The 13,186-nt window shown below is 40.4% G+C and overlaps 1 protein-coding gene across 1 annotated transcript in view; it reads left to right on the top strand.

Moving 5' to 3' along the window:
* WDR75 (WD repeat domain 75) overlaps positions 1–13,186 on the top strand; it is a 1,027,793-nt gene that overhangs the window by 1,006,069 nt on the left and 8,538 nt on the right. The window contains exons 23-24 of the mRNA XM_044071106.1: positions 6,193–6,339; positions 7,552–7,643. Coding sequence (XP_043927041.1) covers positions 6,193–6,339; positions 7,552–7,643 — 239 coding nt within the window. The remainder of the gene's footprint in view (positions 1–6,192; positions 6,340–7,551; positions 7,644–13,186) is intronic.

Below are 13,186 nucleotides of genomic sequence, written 5' to 3'. Positions count from 1 at the left end.
CATAAATGTAGTTGTTCGAGTGTATTCACTGTTGTAGTTCTGGTTATCCTCCCTCCAGCCCCGACTTCTCTTGGCTATACTTTTCTTCTTCTTTAGTGTATTTCAGCTTTCTGGTGTGTTTGCTTTTTGTTGGAGGTGTAAATAAAATATATAATTGCTTCCCATTATGGGGGCACCTGACATCTGGGGCAAGAAAAACTGATGTAATGGTGTCGGCTGCATGTTTTATACCCCTGACGTCATGGAAGAGGAGACAGCATCTGACGCAGGGATCCAAGACTTTGATATTCAGGCAGATAACCCAAATGTAATGACTGCAACAGTGAATATACTCAAACATCTACATTTATGGTATGTGTACACAACTGTACTTTCCTGAGATGTCAGCTAGACACCTCAGTTCGACGTGCTTTTCTTCCACAGGAAAAAAAAAAAGATCTTTATTTGGATATATTTCTAAGGCTTTTCACTCGGACTTCAGTCCTTGCGAGGGAATACCTCAGGATTTGGTGAATCATGGCATCCATGATTCTTATAACCCTGACAAGACTCCACATGAGAAAGATACAGTGGTGTCTGCAATTTTTCTGGTCCCAGCATCAGCACCCTTTAGCTTTTCAAATCCCATTGCTGTGGTTTGGCAAAAGAGAATTCTGTTGGTGGATCAACTGATATCCTTAAATCCAGGTCTCCCCCATCTTCCGCCATGCTTCCAAAGCAGTCATATGCTTCAGACTTTGCTTGGGGAACATTTTCAGGAAAGTGCAAGGGGTGTGGGACACCAAGGACAGAAGCAAGCAGTTAAATATCAAAGAGATGCTTTGACTGATCAAGGCGCTCAAATCTCTGAGCCATCTTTGGTTCCCAGGACTTCTTCAAGTTGTTACATATAATACCACAGTCATGTGGTGCATCAACAAGCAAGGGAGAATAAGGTTTTACCCCCTTTACAGACTGCCCGTGTTAGTTTGGAATTTAGCTTCACAGCATAATCTCACTGTACAGGCATTCTACATTCTGTCAGAACAAAATTGTGTGACAGACAAGCTGAGCAGGACCAGAGCATACTCTCATGAATAGAAACTTTGTTGTGGGGGGGGGGGGTCTTCCAAGATTTGATCCATCTTTAGGGAGTTCCTCAAGTAGACCTCTTTGTCTCCTCTCTGAACAATCATCTGGAAAAATTCTGTTTCAGGACACCATGCAAGGAGGCCTGGAAGGATGGAAGCCTTTTCTTTTCTTTGGACAGGAATATTCCTGTTTGCTTTTCCACCAACATCCAGGGTACTTCTACTTCTGAAGATTCAGAAGTATTCCCCTAAGATTTTTGTGGTGACTCCCTTATGGCCCAAGCAACCGTAGTTCTCCTTACTTTTGGATGTGGTCAGGGGCAGTTACCACAAACTTTCTCACAGACTACTCACACAAGAACAGGGGGTATTTGATACACCCTGATAATCATTTTCAAGTGAGTGCCTGGTGATAAGGTCTTAATTTCTTTTAGGCACCTGTTTTCTGGGGCAGTGGAGGTAGCACAAATTGGGGGGATAACATGAAGTGTTGGTATTTTCTGAGGCAAATTAAACTCTAAACTAATATTCTAAAAAAACAGTCCAAATATGGAAAAAAAAGTTGGGTAATGAAGTCCCAAAATAAAAAAAAATGGCATTCAATATTTTACTGTACTGAGATGAATCTTGGTTCATCTTCTGAATTTTGCGATAAGTCTCAAACTCAGTGGAAATGTGTATGTGGCTGTCCCTCAACATAGGACAAAAAAATACAGACCTTTAATTACCTCTTGTTTTGCTGAACCTATTAGAAAAGAGGGAGGGTTGTATCCTCAGTGTGGTGTACAGTTCAGTCTTCAGGTATGCTGCTCCTGGAACTCTGACCAGACAGAGCTGAAACTAAAGCTAAAAATATGAAGTCAAAATGTTACAACTGTGAGTTGAAACCATCACTGAAGCACAAAGAAGTGTGGTCAAGTTCTAAAAACATAGGGATATGTCTGCAGTGAGAAAAAAAGTAAAGGTGTTAAAACACATGTTGTGGGCTGGCAAGACTGTGTTGGGCAGATTGCAATATAACAAGATGTCAGTTTATACAATGCAAATAAATATACGTATTTTTGACTCTGGAACTGGGCATCTGCTAAAGGCCTTTAACTGCAGAGTCAGTTAAATCCAAGCTGGATACCCCCACAGTTCAAACAATGAAATATGGGTACAGTGGAGGTTCCACAACTTTGGGGGGGGGGGGGTATAACGTGAAATGTTGGTCCTTCGTGAAGTGAAATTTAACATAACTCTAGCTATCTCTTCCTGAAGTGCAGAACAGTGCTTCATTAAGAATGATTTTGCTGCCTTAATGCCCTTTCGGTCTTACCAGTATAGAATGCATTAATAGGTCATACACTCTGCTAGGTAAACCATTCCAACTGTTTTGCAACTAAATTTCCACTCAAGACCCAGGGATAGGATGCTACAGTAATGGTAGTACCCTCATAAATAAATCTGCACTGGGCGCATGCACCACATTTTCAACATCTTTGCTCCTTTATAGTTTTGTCTATCACCACCTTCAACCATACTTTCTAAGTTTCTCCCCCTTTTGTACACAAATTTTGGTTCTAAGTTTATTGAATTGTAATTTGTGTACAAAAGGGGGAGAAACCTAATGCCCTTTCGATCTTATTTATGTTTTTTCAGGCAGCAAATTTATGAACATATTTATGCTTTAAAGAAAAAAGGATATGAAGAATGCCCTTAACAAACACAGTTTAGAATGCAAGGATTAAAAAAAAAACAATCTTGTTCTTTGTCTTAAAAAAGGTCCCACAGAATATTAAAGGGAGGGGATTGGGAAACTTGCTTAGAAAAGAAGGAAGTGCTCTGGCAAATTAGATTGAATTTAGTCCAATACCCTGGCATTAATGACAAAATGTCTCTCAATAGTGTACTTGTGTTAAAATCAGATAAATTATAATATTGAAGTAACATTGTAAGTAATATTTTTTAAAAAGCATTTTAAATTATTCTTGCATTTTAAATTATTCTTGTAGATTAATGTATATGTATGATCCTGAGTAATTTTGATGTTAAAATTGTTTGTGTTTCTTATGTCTAACTTTATGGATGTTCAACTAGTTTTTTGATTGGACGATTAATCAAACAATTTTACAATAGTGTAAGTGATAGTAGGGTATTAAGATATTTTTCTGTATCTGAAGAAGTCTTGTAGCAAACGGACGAAAGTGCTTATTTTTATGTATAATAAAAATAATTTCGGTTTTATGGTGGGTTGACAGTGTTTTCTTTATTCAAGGAAGATTTATATACTGAATTATGTGACTAATTGCAATGCTCAAAGAAGCTGAGCCAGATTCATCCGCAATACAGTGCTATTCAGAGATATTGTGAGGATATGCAGTAGGTACAAATGGAGACAATAAAGCCTGCAACTAGAAAATTATCAGCAGCCCCCCTTTTTCCCATTTTCTGCATGGAGTTGGGGTGTTGTGTCAACTGTCACCATCTCTCCCTCTCTGTTCAGTGCTGCTCTCCTGTCTTCTTTGACACTCATGCCTGACTGTCGTAGGTCTTCACTCACACAGTTCATCCACCTCTTGGCTGAGGGCCCTTGTTTCCTCTTGTCTTCTTCCTGTCTGCCCCAAATCATCTTCACCAGATTGTCTCCTGCTTTTCTGCATGTGTGCCTAAATCACTGTAATCTGTACTCTTTGACCTTTTCTGCAGTTTGAGCTACTTTGGCTTTTACTGTTGTGTCCTCATTTCTTTGTGTATCCCACAGTGTGCACCCTACCACCCATCTCTAGCACTTCATCTCCATCACCTCTAGCTTGCTCAACTACTCTGCCTTTATTGCCCAAGTTTCTGTACCGTACAGCAGTACTGGTCACACCATGTTTTGTACACCTTAATTTTCAGCTTCAGTGGCATAATGTCATGCTCTACACCTGACACACTGTGCCAGTTGGCTGCAGCCCTTCTTATTCTAGCTTTGACTTCTCTTCTCCTCAGCCACCCCACCCAGATACTTGAAGCTGTTAACCTGTTCTACTGTTTCCCCTTCTATCTCAGGCCTCAGCTTCTTCTGAACTCCTCCATTTGCTGCCATTACAGCTGTCTTATCTGTACTCTTTCATCCCATATGCCTTCAATGTTGCATTCCATTCCCCTATTCTTTGCTGAAGTTCTTGTTCAGAGCCTGTCTGCAATGCCACATCATCTGCATATAGCAGCTTTGTTGATCTGTTTGATAATGTGTTCCTTCACCATTATGACCAGCAGTAAACACAGAGCTGAACCCTGATGCACACCTGCTCCCACTGGGAACCCCTCTGTGAGCCTAAACACTGTTTGTATTTAAGTCATTGGGTCCTTGTACATAGCTTGCACTAATTCTACAAGTGTTAGATTTCAAACCACTGCATGATTGCCCAAATCAGCTTTCTTTGGTTCTTGTCATATGCTTTCTCCAAGTCTAGGAATGCCCATTTGGACTCTAGCTTCTTCTCAACTGTCTTTTTCGCTGCAAACATCGGGTCACCTGTTTTACATCCTGATCCAAATCTGAACTGCTCATCTCCCATCTTACTTTCTACTACTCAGCATATCAATCACTGTCTCCAGAACTTTCATGCAATGTGACAAGAGTTTGATAACCTCTATACTGCCCACAGTTGTGAATGTCCGCTTTGTTCTTGAACACCAGTACTGCTCTGCTTATACTCCAGCCACCTTGGATATACCTTTCTCTCCACAATATGAGTACTGGCTCACCACCGGGGGGAGGTGGGGGGGGGGGCGGCTCTGGCTTGCCACATAGATGATTCCTAGCTTATCTTTTTCCTTAGGATTGTGGGTCGCAGCCCACAAATGGGAATCTGATTTCCCTTTTTGGCCATTTTTCTGATGCAGTCCCTCCCTTGTATTGAACTTAGATGCATGTGTTGAGTTTTTCTTTGGTTCTGCTGTAGTCTAGGGAAAATATAGTCTACTGTAAAGTGTATTTACATCACTGTTACTGAACTGTGAGGATAAAGTCTTGCTTAAGCCAGAGACTTTTCGTTTGGAGTCAGATGATACCTTCTGGATACAATTTTATGTGTTATGTTCACACAAAGAATATCTATATTGGTCCGTAACTGCCATATACTAATGTTTATTTTCCCCTAAGGAATTAAATCCCAGATTGCTGTATTATTCCAGGGACCGCTGACTGATGTTACCGACCTTGCTACATATTAAATTTCTACAGAAATTTTTGTTCTCTCTCTCTCTCTCAGAAGCTTTACATTTAACATTGTTATAGAAGCATGTTGGTGGAAGTACTCCTTTTCAGAAGGATGCAGGTCATGGCCATAACATCTGGACAGCACCTTGGTATGAAATGAGTCTTGATGCAACATTGCTGTGTGCTTCGAACTACCCTAAAGTTGCTCATAGCCAACTTGGGCATGGTACAGAGAGTTTAGCTGCATTGGTCTAGTTTGTGGGAAGGTTCGTCTGTTACAAGCCTGTAAGTTTCATCGTATTTCCTTTGAGAGTGACCTTGCATTTGTAGCAAGGATCTGGTTAGATAATAGTTTTCATCCTTACATTGCAGTAACAGCACCAGTGTCCCCCTAAGTTTTTGTGTTGACACCAAAAATGAGACAGAATGGGGGTGGTACTGATCTGTTTTTATTCACCTCTGTATCGTACCTAGGTGACCAACAGGAATGCCAACTCCTTTTTTGAGTATGTCGTGGGTTCATAGACTGACCATAGGATTCCCCCTCCTCTTCAGTGCATGTGGTTGTGCAAGAACATGCCTTAAAGAATTCAATGCCTTCCGTTTTGTCTTGCTATTGAATGGTGTAGACTGGTTAGTTTTGCAGTGGTTTAACTACTTGGTTCAGTGAGTAATAAGCAACTCTTGTTAAAGAATTCCTTTGTACCATAAAGACATTCAGGATTGCTCAGATGATCTCTCACTTGTTTAGGGCTATTTCTTTATGGCGTAGTGGCTGGACATTAGATTCAGCCAGCGGCAGAGAACCCATGTAGTGATAACTGCTTTTGAACATCTACTGTTATGAAAAAGTTGCCCACAAAACTGTATTTTCTGTTTATATCCATGTATTGATTAATCTAATTTATTTTATTTTATTTTATTTTATTTTAGTTAGTAATAGAAGAGAATGTGCCTATGACCCCCTTCTACTTGTTGCTTGGAAAACATAGGCAACTGCAGCAGGAAAGGCTGGATGCTGAAACTGGAAATGTTGCAGTTCAGAGTCAGTTACCAAAAGGATCAGTTGCCATCCGAGAGGTGAGAATACAAATGTTTTTTTAGTAGTAATGAAATGCAGAGTCTTGTACTTCCATATTCGTTCCAAGTTTATTCATTGCATTTTCATCGTGTGTAAAAGTGTCAGTTCTTAATGAGTTAAGCAAGTCTGAAAGCTTTGTAAATGTTGGCTTGCTTAATCTGTATTTTACTTTGCTCTTGTGAAAACATTTGACTCCCACAAGATGAGTATGTGATGATGTTTGCTTGTCTTGGCAGAGGTGTATGCTCACTAGGCAAAATATTTTTCATCAGTGTTATTTTGGCATGCATATGTTCATGCACATTTGTTTTCAGTTATTGTTTCCTGATCTTAATGCACAGCTCATTTAGTATTTAGAAGAAAAACTGGGGTGTAACGTCGATCTTGCATTTCATTATCTTTTTTGTAAGTGGCATCGGGCAGCATCTGCAGACACGTGTGTATACAATACATATAAAATGCATTTTAGTGTTCAGCATTGTTTCGTAAAAGTGGTATTCAGTGATCAACAGTTTACCAGTCAGCAGCTTTTTTCTGATAATGATAGGCCACCTGTATTTTACCTTCCTGTTTAAGTGGCTGGCACAGTGGTGCATTGGTTCCTCACAGTTTTTAGTCTTCTGGTTTGGCTCCCAGCTGGGATGTCTTTTGTGTGACATGTGCATGTCCTTCTTGGGATCACGTTTTATTCTGTAGATGAATCAGTTTCCTTCCCTGTCCCAAAGACGTGTTAGTAAGTGAATTAATGATTCTGCAAATTGCCCATAGGTATGCATGTGTACCCATGCTTGCATCCTGTAGTGGGCTGGTATTTTGTTCAGGACTCATTGTTCACTGAGAAGGGGCATAGCTCCTCCATCACCCTGAGTAGAATAAAGCGGATATCAGCAAATTAATGCATTTATTTTTTTAAATAGATTGTCAGAGTTGTACCCCTGTCTAGTTAAAAGTGGAAACCAAAATGATTACCATTTGGGACTGATTACTTTTTTCTTTGTTAGTGTTACCGTTTAACAGTAGTTGCATATAACCACACATCATTTAACATTTTACGTTCTATCATTGTTAAAAGTTTGCCTTTTCTGAATTGTGGTCAGTGTGGGGAGGTTTGTGTGAACTTGTGGTTGCCTGACTTTTAAAATGTATTTTGCCTGTCTTATTGCCTGTTAGTCAATGCATAGGTGATATGACACACTTGTTTTCCTTTGCAGTTATTAATAACACCAGCACATGTTTTGCCATCTGCTTCAGTTTTATGCACAATGTTTGTGAATTCGCTGTTAATAGGAAAAGCTGGCAAAGGGTAAGTGAACATAAATTTACAGTATTGAAAAGCATATTTTTACTGCATTTTCATTTCTGAATAACTGAACCTTCATGAGTTATACTTTATTCTTTCCTGAAGTGGTATGCACATAGTAATTTTTAATCTTATTTATAGGGTTTTCATATTGGTTACCACTGTGTTAACTTCTTTCCACACAACTGATATTTTCTTGGAGTCCAGCATTTCAGTATTTTCATTTAGCATTACATTGATATCCAAATAATTTTGGGGCTTGCAATGAGTAGACACATGAACGCATGCATGTGTACATACACAAGTGCATACACACGCACACACACACACACACACACACACACACACACACACACACACACACAATCACCCCGCAGATGTTCATCATAAGGATCACTGCTGCTGAGCCGTTCCTTATACATTTCAGGATAAAGCATTGAGTATAACCCAGGTAAACTAGTTTCTAATTTTGGCTTGGACCTACTGCACATCCCAACCACAGGCTGTTGCTAGGCAGGTGTAAATAAGCACTAAAACAGAAAAAAATCTGAATGCCGCAGTCAGCCCTCATTCCCAGTAATGGTGGAATGAATGGGGCAGTTGGCTGAAAGGGCATATGATCAACAGGCAGCAGGGCCAAAGCAATGCAGAAAGTAGTAAGTAAACTGGTGTTAGCAACCAAATGCCAGCTATTCACTAGTCTGTTCTGTACCAGTCAGATATTCCATGTGTTGAGGACATCAGTATTATATTCAGCTACTAAGAGGGTGAGAATGCCTATGCCATTTTCACTTCATTTTTACTTCAGTAAATGTACAGTTGCCAGTTCCTTTCAGCTTACTTAAAGAGAAAGTACCTTAGTTTTGGTCTTTTGCAGTTTCCATTTTGAGGCTTAGAGTTATAGGTGTCTGTGGCATTTTCATTGTTTTTTTTTTTGGGGGGGGGGGTTACATTTTTTGGTGGTCCGTGATGTCCTCCATTTAAAAAAAATACATACTAAGAGTGTACCTGTAGGAGAAGACAGAGTCCCTGAGAGGCTAAGATATACAGTGCTTGTTTTGTGTTTGAGGAGGACAAAGACACATCTGTGTAAGCACTACAAGACTTTCAGTCAAAATACCTAGTTATTTCATATCCATAATCTTAAGACCTTTTTGCAGCACGGAAGACTTCTTGTACTATTTTGAGACAGGATGTGTATCCTTCCTCCTGCCATACAGACTTTTCTGAGCCTGGAATATTAGAAAGAAACAGTCTGAGTAAAAGCAAAGATGTGGACATATGGATAGTCCAGGAACATTAAGAAGAGCCCTCGGACAGGGACCAAGTGGCTGTTCATACCCAGTCCGTCCCACACAGTTCTGAGGGTGTGTTGTATAGGGACACAGCTTTGTTCTCCTGTGCCATGTGCCTTAGTTGTTTGAATCGGTCAGTGCATCAGAACCCAAACATGTATTGGTAGTGTGTGCCAATGCAGGATGCCAATTCCTGGGTATCTGCAAGAGGCATCGGTCTTGCACAGCAGAGTGATTTCTTTGTGATAACTATGCATCCTTCCCTCCAACAAGAGTTTCTTGCAATTTTAATCTAAAACACTGGAGAAGTGGAAGCAGCCTTTATTGGCAGACTTATTCTTGCACTTAACCTATAGTTGTGTCACTATGACCTTCAGATATCACTCCTTCGGTGCTTGCCTCAGCTCCAGTCTGTTTTAATTATAAAAAATGTGGAGGAATATGGCAGACTGGCTGTGTGACTGTTAACCCTTCTAAAAACTCTACCTGTGCTGCAGTTGTGGCCCTTTCAGAGGAAAGAAGAATGAACACTTTCCAAGAAGGGACACTCAGTTTAGAGCTAGAGGAGAAGGATCTGCCATGTTTAGACTAGACCCACTCTCCACTGGAAAGTGTGTGTTTTGAGAAGATCATGTAGCCCATGAATTAACATTTTCAGTGTGGAAAGCAGGGCAGTGAGTTTCCTGACTACCAAAAGAGGCATTTAGAGCTTTTGATTATAGAAGACCTCAGGCTCACATCTGTTCCAGTGGTTATCCAGACATTTAAGGATGCCTTTACGAGAGCCTTGTTAAAGAAACTGGGCAATCTTTATAAGGTCCTAGTCAAAAGTAAATGTAAAAAAAAAAATCCTGGTGCAAATACCATTTTGATATTGATGGATGTGGCTATGAAATCTAACTTGAGAGCTGAACTCAACTCCCTCCCCAGTTTCAGGAGAAGCAAGGTGTTACATTTGATAAAAAGCTTTACATTGCTTCTATATTGGAATTATGTTTTTGTGTGATTAATACATATGATTCACTATCCTGGGGACATCATAGTAGACACACAAGCAGAGATGTACAAGATGAAACTACCATGCTAAAAGTAACTGTCGAAATCAAGTGACAGAAATGCAACACTGTTATATTCTTTCACCTGGGATACAGCTTTCCAAGGGGTAAAGAAAAGCACAAATGAAAATAGTTGGCATGCATAGTAATTAAAAGTGGCATCAATAAATTAAAATACCATTAAAATGGTAATAAAATTCCACACCCATGTATATATACATGCATGTATAGTCAGTAAAAAATGTAATCAGGTAAATGCACATATTGAAAGTAAGGGGATCAGTTCTTTCATGAGTCTGTCATTCCTAAATGAGAAGTTAACAAAAGACAAAAAGTAGTGCAGTTAATCTTAATGCAGGCAAGTAAGCAGAGCAGGAGGATGGTAAAAATGGACAGCTACTAAGAGAATAGTTCTGCTCAGTATTCACAAAAGTTCAAGTTTACTAAAGGTCTTAGGATTAAACACATTACAAGATATATGATAAAATACACACTTGTGTCCTGTCATTAGAAATACAGGGAGAAGGAGGTTGATCCTGTTCTTTTCTTAGAAGAAAAGAGAGTCATGGAAGAATTCCGTAAGCAAGATGGTGCAACATATCCCAGTGGAATTCAGTGCAGAACACTAGAGAGTAGAGGGGAGTGGACCCTGATTATCCTTAAGAGGATCAGTGCTACAGTGTGATTCCTCATTAATGAGAATTGGCCACTGATGGATTTCTTTCCACTCACTGATTCATAAATATAGTAAGAGCCTTACTATCAGGCAAAGGCTATTTTACAAAACAAAAAAAAAAAATCAGGATCAGTGCTACAGTGTGATTCCTCATTAATGAGAATTGGCCACTGATGGATTTCTTTCCACTCACTGATTCATAAATATAGTAAGAGCCTTACTATCAGGCAAAGGCTATTTTACAAAACAAAAAAAAAAAATCAGATTTTGAGCATTAAAAAAAAAAGACGTGTTTATAGAGAGAAGGCAGAGGTCAGTGTGGGAAAGAGGACAGATTATTGGGTATTGGTCACCATCCCTCCCAAGAAAGTCTTTCCTATGGCCTGCCTAAATGTAATGCCCTCATCCCAACTGTACCATCTCCCCTTTTCCTCCTCTCGACAACATAGTAGGCAAAGGTAATCCAGAAAACGCAAGTTAGGACGGTATCCCACATTTGACCCAGAGGTTGACAGGATTAACAAGAAACAAGAGTATGAAGGATTAGCCCAGATAAAATCATATTAGCTAGCAGATCTAGGAGTTTCTCTCTGTCACCCTCCATGTAAGAGGAATAAAGATGTTTTGTTGACGTTTCATATAGTTTATTCAGTTAAATATGTAGATGGACAAGTGTTTTTGTTCAGAGTTGAACTGGGGGGGCGCTGTTTTGCATCTTTAAAAATAAAAGACTTTCTCTCAAAGGAAGTGCATCAGAGAGAATGTCTCTTTTAGGTCTGCTAGATAAAGTGTTTTTAGCTGTACTAATCCTGTAGACTTTTTCACAACCTTGTAGGGTGACTTTATTCAGAGATGAGGCCTGACCACAGATATTAAAGTAAGGGAATTTGTTTCAGCATATGAAATCAAGATGCAGACCTTTCCCACTGATCCTGGGAACTATCAACCTATTAGCCTGATGAGCCTGGTCTGCAAGGCCATGGAACGTATCATCATGGAACTCATAAACAAAGACATTGGTAACCTCCAAACTCTGGATCCCACCCAGTTCGGGTTTGTGAAAGGCAGTTCATGCCTCCTGAGCCTGATCGACTTCTTTGAGACAGTCACCAAAGCCGTGGATGAGGGTAAGGTGGTTCACACAGCCTATCTTGACCTCGCCAAGGCTTTTGACACCATCCCCCATTCTGGAATTATAGCTAAACTCACTAAACTAGGTATAAATCCCTACGTCACAAGATGGGTTGCCAGCTGGCTCACTGACAGAACCCACACTGTAAAAGTTGCAGACTCCAAATCTGACCTCAAAGCAGTGACAAGTGGAGTACCACAGGGTTCTGTCCTGGGACCTCTCCTGTTTGGTATCTACTTCTCTGAAGTACAGGCTAACACAGAAGGCCTCTGGCTAATGAAGTTTGCAGATGACTGCAAACTAGGAGCCATAGTTAAGTCCCCAAATGATGTGGACATCCTACAGAAGGGCCTCACTGAGACAGATGCCTGGTGTCAGAGCCATGGCCTCAAGCTCAATGCCAAAAAGTGCATTGTCATCCCCTTTGGTAAAAACTCTGTACCAATGAACTTACCACATAGGCAGCAGTCTACTTAACACCGAATGCGTGATAAGAGACATTGGGACACAGGTGGACAGTAGTTTCTCCTTTGATAGTCACATCGCCACAGTAGTCAGGAAGTCCTTCTATGTGGCACACCTCATCATAAAAGGTTCTCATCCAGGAAAAAAGAGGTCATTGTTCCCCTGTACTCGTCACTCATTAGACCCATTATAGAGTGCAATGCCCCTTTTGGAATGTACCTCACAAGACATCTGCAGCAGCTGGAAAGGCCACAGAAGTACCTCACAAAGAGGATTACTGGCCTCAAACAAATGCCCTACACTGACCACCTCAAAAAACTCCAGCTTTACTCCATTGTATATCGCCTACTCCGAGGTGATCTCTGCCTAACATATAAGGCTATGTCAAACCTAGAGTTGTTGGACATGCTACACCTAAAGAAATCCCAATCCCTCTGAGCTACATGCTCTAGGGACCTAAACCTTGTCACCACAATAAACAGGACATGCTGGAGGGATAGATTCCTGTCCCAGAGACTTCCTATACTCTGGAACAAGCTGCCCATCTATGTCAAGCAAAGTTCTTCATTAGCACTCTTCAAGAAAAAATCTTGATGAGTGGATGGGAAATAGGAAATACACCCCAGGGATCACTTCTGTGTCTCTGCTGGACAGTGGCACAGGAAAATAACTTTCTTGGGTGGTGTAAGCTATGGAACCTTGCTGGCTAGGCTTACGTAGGCCCTTGGGCCGATAGCCTAGTACCTACCTATAAACCTATAAAAGCACTGCTGTGCCTGCAGACCATGTTTCCTTGGCAGAGCCATTTCTAGACTTGCACCTTCCTCTCTGATTTTGTTGGCATAGAAATTGTCCTTTCCAGATGAAAATGGGACAGGGTTTTGTTTAAGACCAGAAAGGATGACTTAGGGGGTGCTATTTTG

The sequence above is a fragment of the Protopterus annectens genome, chromosome 5.part0, assembly GCF_019279795.1.
Source record: "Protopterus annectens isolate FY-2018-M chromosome 5.part0, PAN1.0, whole genome shotgun sequence".
NCBI lineage: Eukaryota > Metazoa > Chordata > Ceratodontiformes > Protopteridae > Protopterus > Protopterus annectens.
This window is presented reverse-complemented; position numbering and strand designations above follow the sequence as displayed.